This window comes from Moschus berezovskii, chromosome 23, assembly GCF_049115385.1.
Source record: "Moschus berezovskii isolate FMDL1 chromosome 23, NW_MosBer_1.0, whole genome shotgun sequence".
Lineage (NCBI taxonomy): Eukaryota > Metazoa > Chordata > Mammalia > Artiodactyla > Moschidae > Moschus > Moschus berezovskii.
This window is the reverse complement of record NC_142482.1, coordinates 59,813,234-59,831,308: the sequence shown is the minus strand read 5'-3', so window position 1 is coordinate 59,831,308 and position 18,075 is coordinate 59,813,234. Positions and strand designations below refer to the sequence as shown.

Here is an 18,075-nt window from a genome sequence, read left to right as displayed (position 1 = left end):
TGAAGCAGTCAGAAAGTTGGTATGGTCTAAACGCTGGTACGGCCCTCCCAGGCTCCACTGGATAAATGCCAGCCCAGATGTATTCAGTTACACATACAGTATGGTAATACTTAGCAAGTGTGTTTCTGCTTACAACTTCCTGGGAATGTGTTTTGCCTAAGTCTTGAAAGTATATACTTTAGCCACCTCATGGGACGAGTTGACTCACTGGAAAAGACTCTGATGCTGGGAAAGATTGGGGGCGGGAGGAGACAGGGACGACAGAGAATGAGATGGCTGGATGGCATCACCGACTCGATGGACATGAGTTTGAGTGAACTCTGGGAGTTGGTGATGGACAGGGAGGCCTGGCGTGCTGTGATTCATGGGGTCGCAGAGAGTTGGACACGACTGAGCGACTGAACTGAACTGAAAGTATATAGCATTTCCCCTCTCTTCTCAACATTCCAGGTATTGAGATCTTGAATATTTATGGAGAGAACTTCACAGCAGCTTTGTTAGCAATGATTTTTAGGACATTAGGAGGTAGTCATGTAAAATTTATTTTTTCTCCTTTTTTGATAGTTTTCCCTCCTTTGATTATCTGTTTTATTTTTTAATTGTGGCACCAGAAATGGAAGAGACCAAATGAAACCTCCCAAATGTTCAGGAGGTAGACACCACCCACCCAGGAGCCATATCTGACATCACTACTTAGCAGGAGGCCCTCTGTCATAGCACCGAATCCCCTCTGCTGGATTTACTGTGACAATACAACCCTGGGCGCCTTTACCTCTCTCTTGCATAGCAAATTATCAATTAATATTCCTGCCAAAAATGGAGACGAGATTGGGTTTTGAGAATAACTTTAACATCTGAAAAGTTTTTTAAAATAAATTCCGACCAAGCTCATCCATAATTATTGAGAGTTTTAAAAAATACAGCCAATGGTCTTAGCAGTTACCAAAGTCACTTTTTCCCCATGATACAGCTGTTTATGAGTGTCTGCTGCACTGAAACTCTTATTTACAGGAAGTTTTTCAAGAGGTCTCACTAATCATCAAAAGGAACTAAATTCCATTCAGTGTAGCTTAGGTGGTACATATTTTATTATTTGAAAACTGGTAGTCAATCTGATCACATGGACCACAGCCGAATGTGGTCCACTGGAGAAGGGAATGGCACACCACTTCAGTATACTTGCCTTGAGAACCCCATGAACAGTATCAAAGGGCAAAATGATAGGATACTGAATGAGGACTTCCCCAGGTCGGTAGGTGCCCAGTATGCTACTGGAGATCAGTGGAGAAATAACGCCAGAACGAATGAAGGGATGGAGCAAAAGCAAAACCCAGCTGTGGATGTGACCAGTGATAGAAGCAAGGTCCGGTGCTGTAAAGAGTAATATTGCATAGGAACCTGGAATGTTAGGTCCATGAATCAAGGCAAATTGGAAGTGGTCAAACGGGAGATGGCAAGAGTGAACATAGACATTCTAGGAATCAGTGAATTAAAATGGACTGGAATGGGTGAATTTAACTCAGATGACCATTATATCTACTACTGTGGGCAGGAATCCCTTAGAAGAAATGGAGTAGCCATCATGGTCAACAAAAGAGTCCGAAATGCAGTACTTGGATGCAATCTAAAAAATGACAGAATGATTTCTCTTCATTTCCAAGGCAAACCATTCAATATTACAGTAATCCAGGCCTATGCCCCAACCAGTAATGCTGAAGAAGCCAAAGTTGAACGGTTCTATGAAGACCTACAAGACCTTTTAGAACTAACACCCAAAAAAGATGTCCTTTTCACTATAGGAGACTGGAATGCAAAAGTAGGAAGTCAAGAAATACCTGGAGTGACAGGCAAATTTGGCCTTGGAGCACGGAATGAAGCAGGGCAAAGGCTAATAGAGTTTTGTCAAGAGAACGCACTGGTCATAGCAAACACCCTCTTCCAACAAGACAAGAGAAGACTCTACACATGGACATCACCAGATGGTCAACACCGAAATCAGATTGATTATATTCTTTGCAGCCAAAGATGGAGAAGCTGTATACAGTTAGTGAAAACAAGACCAGGAGCTGACTGTGGCTCAGATCATGAACTCCTTATTGCCAAATTCAGACTTAAATTGAAGAAAGTAGGGAAAACCACTAGACCATTCAGATATGACCTAAATCAAATCCCTTATGATTATACAGTGGAAGTGAGAAATAGATTTAAGGGACTGGATCTGATAGATAGAGTGCCTGATGAACTACGGACGGAGGTTCGTGACATTGTACAGGAGGCAGGGACCAAGACCATCCCCATGGAAAAGAAATGCAAAAGAGCGAAATGGTTGTCTGAGGAGGCCTTACAAATAGCTGTGAAAAGAAGAGAAGCGAAAAGCAAAGGAGAAAAGGAAAGCTATAAGCATCTGAATGCAGAGTTCCAAAGAATGGCAAGGAGAGATAAGACAGTCTTCCTCAGCGATCAATGCAAAGAAATAGAGGAAAACAACAGAATAGGAAAAACAAGAGATCTCTTCAAGAAAATTAGAGATTTCAAGGGAACATTTCATGCAAAGATGGGCTCGATAAAGGACAGAAATGGTATGGACCTAACAGAAGCAGAAGATATTAAGAAGAGGGGGCAAGAATACACAGAACTGTACAAAAAAGATCTTCACGACCAAGATAGTCACGATAACGTGATCACTGACCTACAGCCAGACATTTTGGAATGTGAAGTCAAGTGGGCCTTAGAAAGCATCACTACGAACAAAGCTAGTGGAGGTGATGGAATTCCAGTTGAGCTATTTCAAATCTTGAAAGATGATGCTGTGAAAGTGCTGTACTCAATATGCCAGCAGATTTGGAAAACTCAGCAGTGGCCACAGGACTGGAAAAGGTCAGTCTTCATTCCAATCTCAAAGAAAGGCAATGCCAAAGAATGCTCAAACTACCGCACAATTGCACTCATCTCACACGCTAGTAAATTCATGCTCAAAATTCTCCAAGCCAGGCTTCAGCAGTATGTGAACCGTGAACTCCCAGATGTTCAAGCAGGTTTTAGAAAAGGCAGAGGCACCAGAGATCAAATTGCCAACATCCGCTGGATAATGGAGAAAGCGAGAGAGTTCCAGAAAAACATCTATTTCTGCTTCATTGACTATGCCAAAGCCTTTAACTGTGTGGATCACAATAAACTGTGGAACATTCTGAAAGACATGGGAATACCAGACCACCTGACCTGCCTCTTGAGAAACCTGTATGCAGGTCAGGAAGCAACAGTTAGAACTGTACATGGAACAACAGACTGGTTCCAAATAGGTAAAGGAGTACGTCAAGGCTGTATATTGTCACCTTGCTTATTTAACTGATATGCAGAGTACATCATGAGGAACGCTGGGCTGGAAGAAGCACAAGCTGGAATCAAGATTGCCGGGAGAAATATCAATAACCTCAGATATGCAGATGACACCACCCTTATGGCAGAAAGTGAAGAGGAACTCAAAAGCCTCTTGATGAAAGTGAAAGAGGAGAGTGAAAAGGTTGGCTTGAAGCTCAACATTCAGAAAACGAAGATCATGGCATCTGGTCCCATCACTTCATGGGAAATAGATGGAAAAACAGTGGAAACAGTGTCAGACTTTATTTTTTTGGGCTCCAAAATCACTGCAGATGCTGATTGCCGCCATGAAATTAAAAGACGCTTACTCCTTGGAAGGAAAGTTATGACCAACCTAGATAGTATATTAAAAAGCAGAGACATTACTTTGCCAACAAAGGTCCGTCTAGTCAAGGCAATGGTTTTTCCCATGGTCGTGTATGGATGTGAGAGTTGGACTGTGAAGAAAGCTGATCGCCGAAGAATCGATGCTTTTGAACTGTGGTGCTGGAGAAGACTCTTGAGAGTCCCTTGGACTGCAAGGAGATCCAACCAGTCCATTCTGGAGGAGATCAATCCTGAGTGTTCATTGGAAGGACTGATGCTAAAGCTGAAACTGCAATACTTTGGCCACCTCATGCGACGAGTTGACTCACTGGAAAAGAGTCTGATGCTAGGAGGGGTTAGGGGCGGGAGGAGATGGGGACGACAGAGAATGAGATGGCTGGATGGCATCATCGACTCTATGGACATGAGTTTGAGTGAACTCCGGGAGTTGGTGATGGACAGGGTGGCCTGGAGTGCTGTGATTCATGGGGTCGCAGAGAGCTGGACACGACTGAGTGACTGAACTGAACTGAACCTGAAGACTCTTGAGAGTCCCTTGGACTGCAAGGAGATCCAACCAGTCCATTCTAAAGGAGATCAATCCTGGGTGTTCATTGGAAGGACTGATGCAAAAGCTGAAACTCCAATACTTTGGCCACCTCATGCGATGAGTTGACTCACTGGAAAAGACTCTGATGCTGGGAGGGATTGGGGGCAGGAGGAGAAGGGGACGACAGAGAATGAGATGGCTGGATGTCATCACCGACTTGATGGACATGAGTTTGAGTGAACTCTGGGAGTTGGAGATGGACAAGGAGGCCTGGCGTGCTGTGATTCATGGGGTCGCAGAGAGTCGGACACGACTGAGCGACTGAACTGAACTGAACTGAACCTTTGGTGCGTATATAAGATGACTCTCTTAAGCAGAATTAATGACTAACCAAAACATGACATTTTTCTTGTTGTGAAAGATACCTTAGTACTTTCTACGTGGTTCATCAGATGGCTTCCACTTTCCTCTTTCCTAATCTCATGAGAAGCATTTGTGATGATCTCTCGTTTTTCACCTCCCAAACTCCCTCTTTGTCCCTCTTACATGGGACCTGAGTAGAACAAGTCTTGGGCGATAACGTTGGAGACATCACTGCTGCAGGACAGAAATATGCAAGGAAGGGGAGGGGAGTCCTGTGCAGTGATCCTCAACCTTCAAAGACTAGTGTCCCTGCCTAGTTTTAAAACAAAGTCTCATAACACCCTGTTTATTATACTGACGCGAAGTCCACGGATTTCTATACACAATTCCTAAAGGATAATATAATGCCTTATAGTGTACAGAACACTTGGCGAAATAAAAAATACATGACATGGTTTGTGTTTCAGCAGATGCATGTCAGGAAGATGATATTAGACCCCACACTGTCCCCGTGCTGTGCTTACTTGCTCAGTCACGTCTCCTTCTTTGTGACTACACGGACTGCATGCAGCCCGCCAGGCTCCTCTGTTCATGGGATTCTCTAGGCAAAAGCGCTGTAGGAGTTGCCACGCCCTCCTCCAAACTATTCCTACAGAATGTAAAACCCTCCAGGGGTCTGGTACGCCTCAAATTCCTAACCACTTGTAATAGTGGTTAAAAATGTGCTCTGGAGAAAAACTCCCAGAATGGCAAAGGAAGGGGTTCCAAAAATCTACTTCTTCATGAAAATAATGAGAATCCTAACAAACATGATCAAAACCAATTTCTCCAGAACTCTGGAAATGAACCAAAGATTTGCAACAATATAGGGAGCATTTACTGAACAAAAACCAAAGAATCTCAGTAAGAACTGCGAGTCTGGGGCATTTTAATTTCCCTTATTTCTACCCTTCCCTCGTAGCTCCATGGTAGTCTTGAAAATGAACAACCTCACAACCACGGTGGCTATACAAACATGCAGCTTATCAAAGAGCAAAGAAGAGAAAATGGGTTTGGCACTCCCTAAACTTCAGCAAACGAATTATCACTATTAACCCGTTTGACAGCCCTTTGAAAGCAATGTCTAACCAAACAGAGAACATCAGTGAGGAGATAGAAATTATGGATAGGAATCAAACAGAATTTCTGGAGCCGAAAAGTATAATAGCTGGGATAAAAATTTCGAAAATTCACTAGAGGGTCTCAAAAGCTGGTTTGAATAGGTAGAAGGAGTAAAGAACCAGTGAACTTGAAGAGAAGTTAATTGAAACGATCTAGTCTGAAAAACAGAAGAAATATATGAAGAAAAATGAACAGAGCTCTGAGGCACGTGGGACACACACATAACAGGCCTCTCTGAAGGAAATGAAAGAGGGGAGAGAAGCAGAAAGAATATTTGGAGAAGTAACAGCTGATAACATTTCCAAATTTGATGATAGATAGGCAAGCCACTCCAGTACTACTGCCTAGAAAATCCCATGGATGGAGGAGCCTGGTAGGCTGCAGTCCGTGGGGACGCTAAGGGTCGGACACGACTGAGCGACTTCACTTTCACACATTGGAGAAGGAAATGGCAACCCACTCCAGTGTTCTTGCCTGGAGAATCCCAGGGACGGGGGAGCCTGGTGGGCTTCCGTCTATGGGGTCACACAGAGACGGACATGACTGAAGTGACTTAGCAGTAGCAGCAGTAGCAATATACATACCTTAGAAGTTAAAAGACCCAAAGAGAGTAAATTCAAAGGGATATATACCTAAAGGCCTCATAGTCAAACTGCCAAAAGCTGAAGACAAAGAGACGGTTTGGAATACAGCACACACAAGGGTGATTTAGCATGTACAATGGGTTATCAATAGAATTAACAATGATTTCCAATCAGAAATTATGGAAGCTAAAAGCTGATGACCGTGGCTAAGTTACCGTGCCTCGATTTCTTCCTCTAGAAGTAAGCACAATAATAGCCATTACCTTATTGGGTTGTCAAAAGGATTAAATGAGTTAATAGCGATACATGTCACCCACTTAGCTTAGGTCCTGGCACAAAGAAACTGTTCCATAAGCAGGAGCTATTTTGATTTTTGGAGGTGGCAGATAAGATTCTCAATCCTTCCTTCAAGACTCTGGAGTGGATTCACAGCGTATATTCTTAGGTCTCTAATGACAGCTCTCGTGATCTAGCTCCAGGTAATTTTCTCAAAAATAATTTGACTGACAAGAATGTGGTTAACTCGATAAGTTAGTTGAAAATAAATATCTTTGGTAGCTGTTCAAGATTGGTAACTGGGATACATCACAAGATAATTTTATGAATTCTAAGCATCGTAAACAATTTGGCTTATATTCAGAATTTTTCTTCTGTTTTTCTTGGAATTCATTTTTGGATAATTCTTTTTGCATATCATGATTAAAACTCAACTACAATATAACAATGTGAAAGTCCAACTAGTTAGAACACATTGAGCTTCTAAAAACAACATACAAAGTGGATCAATCTGCAGAGATTTTCTTTTTTGAAAATTTGATTTTATTTTTTGGCCATGCAACATGTGGGATTTAGTTTCCCAAACAGGGTCAAAACCAGACTTACTTACAGAAAGAGACTCACAGACTTAGCAAATTTATGGTTGTTGGGGGAAGGATGGGGGAAAGTGATAGGGAGTTTGGGATGGACAGGTACACGATGTATTTAGCGTGGATAACCGACTGGAACTGCACAGCACAAGGGACTCTGCTCACCATTATGTGGCAGCCTAGATGGGGGTGAGGCGGGGGAAGAATGGAGCCGTTTATATGTACGGCTGAATTCCTTCTCTGTTCACCTGAAACTATCTCAACCTTGTAAATCAGCTATACCTCAATATAAAGTAAGAAGTATTTTTTTTTAAGTGTATCAGTCTGAACATCAAAAATGCGCCTATGATAGGCAAACCAGCACGCAAGTACAAGACTGCGGTGAGATTAGGCTCTGTTGGGGTTGTGATACGTCCAGGGCTGGCTCCCCAGCATGAGAGCTGCTGAATGTCTGCTCTAAAACTTGCTTAGAAAGAGCTTTATTTATAGATTCAACACTATCTTTGCAGTAGAGGTGTGTTTTTTTTTTTTCTTTTTTGCATTTGAAGTGAAATACAAACAATAACAACTGTACTGTTTCCAAAAAGTATTGAAGGAAGTTAGGATTTTTTATTTTTTAAGAAGCAGATGCACTGAGGCCAGCCAAAGAATTGCAGAGATTTTCTGTGGCATGCTTGATTTCTGTGTCTTTTCTTCCTGGGGAGCCAGTTTGTAAAGCAGCACCTACATGTGGCTGAGTGGATCCCAGCCTGGCCTGTGCAGGTGAGCAGGGTTCCTGTGGCAGAAACTACTGACCGTGGGAAGAAAGGCCCGGCTGGAAGAACAGTGACATTTATTTAAAAAGTAGTCATTTTTGAGCTGGTGGCGGTGGAGGTTTAATTGCTAAGTCCCGTCTGAATCTTGTGACCCCATAGATGGTAGCCCACCAGGCTCTTCTGTCCATGGCATTTTCCAGGCAAGAATACTGGAGGTGACCCTATACCTCATTAAATTCGAAGTCATGTGAGAAAATTAAGGCCCAGAGAATTCAAGCAACTTGCCCAAAGTCACTCAGCTAATTGGTGGCAGAGCTAATCATATTGCCTTGAGCCATGCAGAGAAAGAGAAGAAAGAAAATTATAAGAGCAGGTTGACTTGATCTGGTGTTTTCCCATGAGATCCTAAGGAAAAGCAAAATAAAACTATCATTTCTTTCCACATGAGTCACTGACTAGTTCTTAGATTGTTCCAACTTTGAGCTGAAATTGATAAATACAAATTTTCTAACTCACAATTCTTTTAAAAAATTAAATTGAGAAAGCCAGTTTCATCAAACCTACTTAATTTCAAATGAAAAGGCAATAAAGGAAAGACTCTTGCTAATGTTTTAGCATTCATCATCTTTCCAATTATCTTTAATATCATGAGATGCTTAAACTCTGAGCTATTCCATTTTCTACATCTGACAGCTGGTCAATCAGCTGGCCTCTGGGAATCAGATGGGTGGGCTCACGGGCCTAGGTGAGCACACAGGTGCACAGACCCTTCTCTTCACATCCCGAGGGCGAGTAGCACGTGCTTTCACCAACCCCACCTGGAACTCACTGTCTAGAGATGAAGACTTTCCCCCAGGAATGTGAGCAGAATGGAAAGGGACATCTGAGGCAGAGGCTTGGATGGGCTGGAAGGAGTCCCAGGGCCTAGAAAGCTGTTGTCTTCAAGAGGGCCCCTGGACACTGGTGACTGCTGGGATCTCTGCAACTCTGAGTGAGGGGTGGGTAGTCTTAAAGGAGCTAGCACCTGGTACTGGACAGTGCCTGGCAGGTGAGAAGCAGGAGAGGTGCTGATGGTAAGGGCAACCCACCCCCAGCCCCAAACAGTAGCGAGTCCATCAGCCTCTCGTGAATGTGCAGCCTTGGGGGCATTAGCCCCTTCGGGAAGGGGGCAAAGGGTCAGAGGTTCTTGAGATCGTCCATGAAGGAGTGGTGAGGGGCTGGACACATGGAGAGTGAGATTCAATATTCAACAACCATAGTCATAATCAGATGTGTGGGCATGCGTGTTCAGTTGCTTCAGTCGTGTCTGACTTTTTACAACCCTATGGACTGCAACCCACCAGGCTCCTCTGTCCATGGGATTCTCCAGCCAAGAACACTGGAGTGGGTTGCCTTTCTCTCCTCCAGGGGATCTTCCTGACCCAGGTATCAAACCTGTCTCTTGTGGCCCCTGCATTGCACCACTGAGCACCTTCCATTCCTTCCCACTTGACCTTGAAGCAAATTGATCTCTGGTCGTCTCATATCAGCCCCTTAGACTTTTACCTTAAGTTTCAACTGTGAGTCAAGGTCATTTCCTGGGCATTTCATCTTTGAAGAGCATGACCGGAAGATTGCAAGGGGACAACAGCTTTGTTCACTGACCATGTGAACACCTTCTCCTCCACCCCTGGATTTAGGGTGGAAGCCCCTTCCCTTCGTCTCCAGGACTCCTGGCTCACGTTACCACCCACCTTACATTTTTATAATGTGTGTGGTTGTCTCTCTGGTGAACACTGGACGGAGCACCTTGAGGGCAGTGACCTGATCAACTCCCCCCTGAGTCCTTAGCATCTGGCATTTGGACGTATTCGTGTATAATAGCATTTGTTGAATGAATTAAATGAGATTAATCAGCTAAATGAGTACTTAAAGTGTTTTCCAACCAGTTCTATGCCCTGCACCGAGTTGGCAAAGCAAAAGTAAAATATACCAGACATGGTTCCCCCTCTTAGGGCTACATTCTGATGGAGACAAGTCTGGAGGCGGGCACAGACCCTTTCCCCAGAATCATCCCGTCTGACCACTTCCTCTCCAGCAGTGGTGCACTGGCTCACACTTCTGTTTAGAGGGAGAGGAGCCTCGTACTGAAATGCCTTTCATGACCCTAATCAGCACCACCATCCCTTTCTTTTAAAATTGTTTCCATTTCCAATACATGTATATGTATGGCTGAGTCCCTTTGCTGTTCCCCTGAAACTACCACAACACTGTTTGTTAATCAGCTATACCCCAAAACAAAAAGTTTTTACAAAAGTGGCATCATGTAATTACCCCAAATCCATGAGAATTGATTGGAACCCAAACTATTATACATTCACCTTTTACTATGTTGGAGCCCTAATTCCCATAAAAAATGTTTCCATTTATACTGTGACTGTGCTATGATGAGGTAGCAAGCTGAGCTCGTTCAGGATGTGGACAAATGGTCACTTGACTCCTGCCCAGCGTGAGCCCCTCGTCCCTGCTCACTGCCTGGATTGCAGCCGGACGTTGCACCAGCATCTTCATTAAGCTGTCCTCGGTGATTCATGGATGCCTTCCCCCAGAGCTTACACATAATTCCAGACCCATCAGCACACTGGGGACAGGCGGCTTAAACTGCTCCTTCCAGGATATGTTACCTTGCGTTGGCCCTCCCGGAATTTCATTTGCGAGCCCGAGGTCCAATTACTCTGCCCAGCTGTGCCCTTGTAAGGGCCCCTCCCTCTCCTGAATCCGCAAGAAGCCCACTCTTCCCTCCACAGGCACCAAGAGGACGTCCACTCAGTGCCAAACTGCTGCCCCTGGCGAGCTGAGGCTCTCTGGGAGGGGGAATCCACACGCAGGGACCTAGGCTGGCAGAGCAGGAAGCCGGCGGGTGAGTGGTCAGTGCCGGGTGGTCTGCAGGGGTAAAGGAGGTCAGAGCCCTGGTGGAAGCCCGACTTTGGCCCTCTTGGCTCTGAACCGCACAACACGCCTTCACACCTGTCTTCCAGTCTCCCTGTGACCCCCCGTCTGGGAGTACTTCTGCTTCGGGCATGTGGGACTCGACCGAGCCACAGAGAAGAGTCACCGAGAGCCAGCTGGACCAGCTGGACACTGATTCCCACCATCAGCACCTCAGTGTTGAAGAGATGGTGGAGGCAATCATTCCCGTGGGTAGAAAGAGGGGCGCGGGGGCCACGGACAAACCGGCAGTCCGTCTGAGAGGAGACGGAGGAGGGAAGTGAGGCTGGCGGCTCGGGGGCGGCTGACGGCTCCGAAGACCCCCACGAAGAAATTTGTCAGGCCACGTGCGGCCTGCTGTGCAGCCCTGGCCTCTTGGGGGTCAGCAGGGGCCCGCAGGCTCCTCCCTGCCTGGGCTCGGCCTCTGGCAGCCTTCTGCCCCCACCCCTCCCCAGCTTGCCGACCCTGCAGCCGGGCCCTGCTTCTCACCAGCGGCCATCGCCAGTCCCGTCAGCAGGTGCCTGCCGAGCACTCCCTTCCAGCCGAGCCTTGTGGGGAGCACTTTAATTGCCTCCTTACATTGTCGTGTAATTGGTGATTACTAAGTTAGGCTCAGTCTATGGATGAGGAAGCTCAGCGAGGTGAAGCTGTCTTCTCAAGGTCCCACGGCCAGTGACTGCCCAAGTCAGAGCTTGATTCAGGGGTGGCCATGGTGACCCCGTGCTGGTGGACGCGTCCAGGGACGGTCTCCACCAGCCTCCTCAACCAAGGAGGGTCTCAGAAATACTTCTGGTTTTACAGAACGTTTATCACTTCTAGGGTTCACTGGTGTTTGTACTGAGGAGGCAGTTTCTGGCTTTCGTTTTTAAAAAAAAAACAAAACGCAGAGTGACACAAATAGCAAGTCATCCTGGAACTCTGGGCACCCTCTCTTCCTGAGCGCTTCAGTGTGCCGAGGCCAATGGTAACACATTGCCTCCATGAAATTCCAGCTGTGCGACTAGTAATGAACGCAGTAACAGCAGCTAACACTCATTAAGCACCTGTCATGCTTGGAAATGTTGTCAGCTGCACCCTAGAGGGCAAGAGAGACCCAGAGAGCGTGTGCGGTGCCCAAGGTCACGCAGCCTGACCCAGGGCTGACTGAACCCCTTTAGTCCCTGCGCTCCACAGTCCGGCATGTCCCGAGCTGGGTGAGCTGCAGCCGTTCAGTTAGACTGTCAGCCACCGTCTGTGAGCCGAGCAGAGGGGAGACGGGGAGACTGGGGTGGTGGTCTGCTTGTGGAGGAGGCGGGAGGCTCCCAGACCAGAGAACACGGTCCCATGGCGGTGGGATCTTCGGGGAAGACAATGAAGGAGCAAAAAGCCCAGGGACACCTAGCCTTCCCAGGAGGAGCTAGTGGTAAAGAATCCGCCTGCCTAAGCAGAAGACGCAAAAAGTGCGCGTTCGATCCCTGGGTCGGGAAGATCCCTGGAGTAGGAAATGGTAACCCGCTGCAGTACTGTCGTCTGGGAAATCCCACGGACACACAGGGTCTCTAAAGAGTCTGACGCGGCTGAGAGCAGTGAAGGGACGAGAGTGGAGAAGCTGGGAAAGGAATTCGGAGCAGAGAGAGGAGAGGGGAGAGGGCGACCGAGAAAAGGCCTGCCATTCTCGCTTCTGTATCAGCTGAACAGGGGCGGCGAGAGGTTACTTGTTGGGTGCCTGCGGGGATTTATGGGGGGAGGCATTTGGGTTAAAGAATTGGAAGGAATAATTCTGAGCTGCAGTTGGCTACAAGGGCGTTGAGTGAGTGAGAGTGTGTGTGTGTGAGTGTGTGTGTGTGTGAGTGTGTGTGAGTGTGTGTGAGTGTGTGTGAATGTGTGTGTGTGAGTGTGTGTGTCTGTGAATGTGTGTGAGTGTGTGTGAGTGTGTCTGTGAGTGTGTGTGAATGTGTGTGTGAGTGTGTGTGTGAGTGTGTGTGTGAGTTTTTCTGTGAATGTGTGTGTGTGAGTGTGTGAATGTGTGTGAGTGTGTGTGTGAGTGTGTGTGTGAATGTGTGTGTGTGTGTGAGTGAATGTGTGTGAGTGTGTGTGTGAGTGTGTGTGTGAATGTGTGTGTGTGTGAGTGAATGTGTGTGAGTGTGTGTGTGAGTGTGTGTGAATGTGTGTGTGTGAGTGTGTGTGAATGTGTGTGTGAGTGTGTGTGAGTGTGTGTGAGTGTGTCTGTGAATGTGTGTGTGTGAGTGTGTGTGTGTGAGTGTGTGTGAATGTGTGTGTGAGTATGTGTGTGAGTGTGTGTGAGTGTGTCTGTGAATGTGTGTGTGTGAATGTGTGTGTGTGAGTGTGTGTGAATGTGTGTGTGAGTATGTGTGTGAGTGTGTGTGTGTGAGTGTGTGTGAATGTGTATGTGTGAGTGTGTGTGTGAGTGTGTGTGAGTGTGTCTGTGAATGTGTGTGTGTGAGTGTGTGTGAATGTGTGTGTGAATGTGTGTGAGTGTGTGTGAGTGTGTGTGTGTGAGTGTGTGTGAATGTGTGTGTGTGAGTGTGTGTGTGAGTGTGTGTGAGTGTGTGTGTGAGTGTGTGTGAGTGTGTGTGTGTGAGTGTGTGTGTGAGTGTGTGTGAGTGTGTCTGTGAATGTGTGTGTGTGTGAGTGTGTGTATGTGTGTGAGTGTGTGTGTGAATGTGTGTGTGTGTGAGTGTGTGTGTGTAGAGAGAGAGAGAAAGGAAGAGATAAGCAGTACAGAATGCCAATAATTCTTAAAAACAATCGGCGTGTAATTGCTTTACAGGCGGGGTTAGTGTCTGCTCCACGGGAAGTGGATCGGCTCTATGTGTACACACGGCCCCTCCGTCGTGGGCCTCCCACCCCTCCGGGTCATCACGGAGCACCGAGCTGAGGCCCCTGCGCCATACAGCAGCTTCACCAGCTGCCTGTGTTACACACGGCCGTGTGTGCCCGCCAGTGCTGCTCTCCCAGCTCGTCCCGCACCCCCATGCCCATGGTCTTTCCCCAGCACCGTCTCTACGCTTGCCCTGCGAGTAGGTTCATCTCTACCGTTTTTCTTATCTGCCATGTTCGAATGTCACAGCAGCTTCGGGGGTGGCTATTTGGGTTTTTTTTTTTTTTTTTTTTTGTCATTCCTTATACACACAGGGCTGCTCTACCGGGATTCCAAGGGCTTAAATGGTGCTTTCAATTGCCGTTCAGTTTACAGAGGAGAGGTTTTGTCTTGACTATCGTCTCCAGCTTGTCATTGCTCAGCTCGCCCCCTTCAAGTGAACTGCAGTGTTTTTTTTATTCATATGAGCATTTTGCCACTAGTTCAGCAATTTTGCTTCTTTTCTCATTCTCAAATGAGCGTCTACTGGGACTGCTGAGTGAATTCTGCCCCTGCATCTTTGCTCCATTCCTGTGGCATGGGGGAGTTAAGACACTTCTAACTTTTAATTTCTTCTAAAATGAGCTTCCAACTTCCTCCCATGCCCACTAGGATGTTTTCACCACTGACAGTGTTTTAGCTTTATTACTTATAAAGAACAGCTCTAGGAGACATCCTTTTGGCTTGGAAATTCCACTGAGTTCATGCCTGGCAGTTTCCCTCCATACAGACCTTTGTGAATACCCTTTATGTCTGGATTCTTGGGATTTCCACCACCCCCGCCCCAGTCTTTTTCGAATACTGTTTTGGAGTGAGTGGGTCCCCATGGATAAAGGAAACTTCTTTGGAATCCTAAACTCCTTGCAGCCAGCTTATGATACAGCTGTTCAGGGCAGTGAAAAAAACCGTAGGGCTGGTATTTGGTAATAGTTCTGACTTTATTTCCACTTCTATCTCTGAATAAAAGATGAGGTCACAGATCAGGAGAACCACATCCTTACATGCAAAGGGCAATCCTATTTACATTGCAAAGGCCAGAAACAAAAAGGTTGTGGTTAAGGGTCAGATGCTCTTGGTTTTATTCTTAGCTTACCAGATGTGTGACCTTGAGAAAAGTATTTTAACCTCTGTGTGCCTCAGTTTGCTCAGCTGTAAATGGAATGGTAATAAACTCCTATCTGATTAAACTTAAAAGGATTAGATAAGATCATGTACATACAGAGACTAGTACACAGTAAGTGCTTAATAAATGTTGGCTATGTTACTCTTATAGTAGAGAACACATGGCTTCTGTGTCTCTGCCGTTCACCATAGTAGCCATGTACTAAGCTAGAACTGTGGTGCTGGAGAAGACTCTTGAGAGCCCCTTGGACTGAAGGAGATCAAACCAGTCAATCCTAAAGGAAATACCCCTAAACATTTATTGGAAGGACTGATGCTGTAGCTGAAGCTCCAATACTTTGGCCACCTGATGCGAAGAACTGATTCCTTGGAAAAGACCCTGATGGTGGGAAAGGTGGAAGGCAACAGGAGAAGGGGATGACAGAGGATGAGAGGGTTAGGTGGCATCACTGACTTGATGGACACAAGTTTGAGCAAACTCCGGGAGATACTGAAGGACAGGGCAGCCTGGTGTGCTGGGGCTGCAAAGAGTTAGATACAACTGAGCAGCAACAACAGCAGAAGCTAGAGAGGAACTGGTACAGGCTCTGGACACTAAATCTGTGGCCTTTTCCAAGAGTTGCTGTTGTAATGGGGTGATCGATCTTTATTACTAGAAACCCAAACTGCTGTTCAGTAACATTTCTCCTTCATTAGCTAAAAACAATCTCTGACAATCAGACATTTGTGCCTATGGTATTGAATAGTCCTTAAAATAGAACAGAAAGAAACATCAGACTGACTCTGTCTGGTCGTAAATGTGTTATGCCCTTCAATTTGATATCAGCCAGTGCCCTTGTAAATCAAACTCACCACACCGAATCCTTGGTGAGTTTGGAGTTCACATTCCCGTCTTCTTCCAAGAAAATGTCCAACTGCAAGTTGGCATCATTGTCATGCGCTGAGAAATAGTTGGTGACGACTCTCGCTGGTATCCCCAGGCACCGCAAAACTGCAGGAAAGAAGGGTGGGCCGCAATTAAAGAGACCGCCGAGGTCTAATCAACACAGAGGGAGCACTCCCTTCTCAGAAGGGACTTTCTTCTTGACCAACATGGACACTTTGTTCTCAGGTGTCCAAAGCCAAAAGGGGCCTGTCATCAAGGATCAGGGAAGCAGACAGAAGCCACTCTGCTGGACCAGTGGGTGCCAAATGATACCAGTGGGAATGGGATCCCCGTAATAGCATTCCAGTTGTTAAGTTGCTAATCACATGTTCATCAAAGTAGGATTATTTTAGTCTAGCTAATGGCCTGTGTTTCTGAAAATAAAAATGGAAAAAACTCAGATAATAGGAAATCAGGAATTTACCAAGCAGACCCTCAGCGTGGTTTGTTTTCCTGGGTGGAACTTGCTGTTGTGACACTTGGTGGAGGATGACACCACAGATTCATTTTAATTGTTAGATAATAAATTACCTGGATGCATCTCTTGCCATATGTACCTATTGATCAAACTTAATCCAAATGCCCTTCCTGGCTCCCAGGACGCCAGACATCAGTGCTCATTGAAAATAATTCAGCTGACAATTTTTAAGATTAATGACTTGCCTTCCCCCTCCCCCAGAATTGTTTAGCATTTTTAACCAAAGACTATCTACCCCCTTCAACAGAACAACCTTGGAAGTCCAAACACGAGTCTCGTAGAGACTCAAGGGTCCTCATTAAATGACTTAATCTTCACACCCCAAATGGCACTGACGGGAACCGCCACCTGCCTCCCACTTCCGTCTTCCTCTCTTGATTCACAGCCCTGACACACACTGCGGTTTTACCAACAAAATGATTGGCACTCTAGCTCTGTTCCTACCTCAGCACCAATTCATGTGATCACAGAGTGAGATTTGTCCCAGAGTCTGCTGAACTCAGAGTTTTCAGCCAGATGCAGCTTGACACGGGGCACCAGGACCTCCTCTCCTCCAAATTCCCTTTTCAGGCTTATCCTCGTGGTGGCATCCCTAGCTTGGGCCTCTGCCTTATGACCAGAGTTGGTTTTTAGGAATAGACCTAATGATCTTTTTATACAGAAGGCATACATGGGTGGAGAGCTTCCCAGGTGGCTCAGCGGTAAAGAGTCTGCCTGCAATGCAGGAGGCTCAAGTTTGATCCCTGACTCAGGAAGATCCCCTGAATTGGCTCCCCTCTCCAGTATTCTCCCCTGGAGAATCCCATGGACAGAGGAGCCTAGCAGGTTACAGTCCATGGGGTCGCAAAGAGTCAAACATGACTGAGCGACTAAACAGCAGCAGCAACACGTGGATGGAAGCTGTTGACTATTTTATCTGTTTCTGAACCTAAAGGAATCACACTGGGATGGTGAGACTGTGGACACTGGGGGGACATGGTGGGTGCTTTGTGTTTTCCTGGGAACATTTCATCAGAGAGGTTGTCTCTGCCAAGCCCCTGGTACACAATCTTGGCTTGGGAGCCACGGAGGAGGGGGTCTTCCTCCAACTGTTAGCTTTCCTGAAGTTCAGGCTTCCACGTGGAACTCCACAGACCAGACTTCCCAGGACACTGATTCCTTGGCTCCACTGCCCTTCATTCTCCCAGGAAATATATGTTCCTGTAGCTCTTAAGTAGATGGCAATGGCTAAGAAAATAATCCTGCTCAGTTTGATGCCATAGATAAACAAAACACACACCACAACACTTATGATTTCTTCCCACTTGGACCTCTGACGGATTCTCAGATGGTCACGACTTGGAGCTGAAACTCACAGTCTTCCTGATCATTTATAAAAAATTATTTCATCCTGGCTTCCAGCCTTCAGACCCTCCTTGATTATTCTGATTGAAAAACATGCTAACTGGGTAAAACAGTCTTTCTTAGTGAGTAAGCAGAAAGGACACCTTGACTTGGGCCTCTTGTCTTTCTTACAGGAGAATGACTATCATTACCATGATGAAGACACGCTGAAATAAATGTATTTTCAAAAACTATTCACTGGATTAACAATACCATTGTCTGGGCCTGGACAGACAAACGCCATGTTGGAAAAAAACGCACGAGGTGGACGAGAACGGTTCTGCTCCCGTATGTTTTCCTCTAAGGGTTGGATGTTGGGTAGATTAAAGGCAAGAGGGGATGCCAGGGACTAAAGATCGTTCATTAGGTTCTGGTGT

At 46.1% G+C, this 18,075-nt stretch overlaps 1 protein-coding gene across 1 annotated transcript in view; it reads right to left on the bottom strand.

Moving 5' to 3' along the window:
- F13A1 (coagulation factor XIII A chain) overlaps positions 1-18,075 on the bottom strand; it is a 154,757-nt gene that overhangs the window by 50,693 nt on the left and 85,989 nt on the right. Inside the window, exon 8 of the mRNA XM_055406757.2 lies at positions 15,765-15,903. Within this exon, the coding sequence (XP_055262732.2) occupies positions 15,765-15,903 (139 nt within the window). The remainder of the gene's footprint in view (positions 1-15,764; positions 15,904-18,075) is intronic.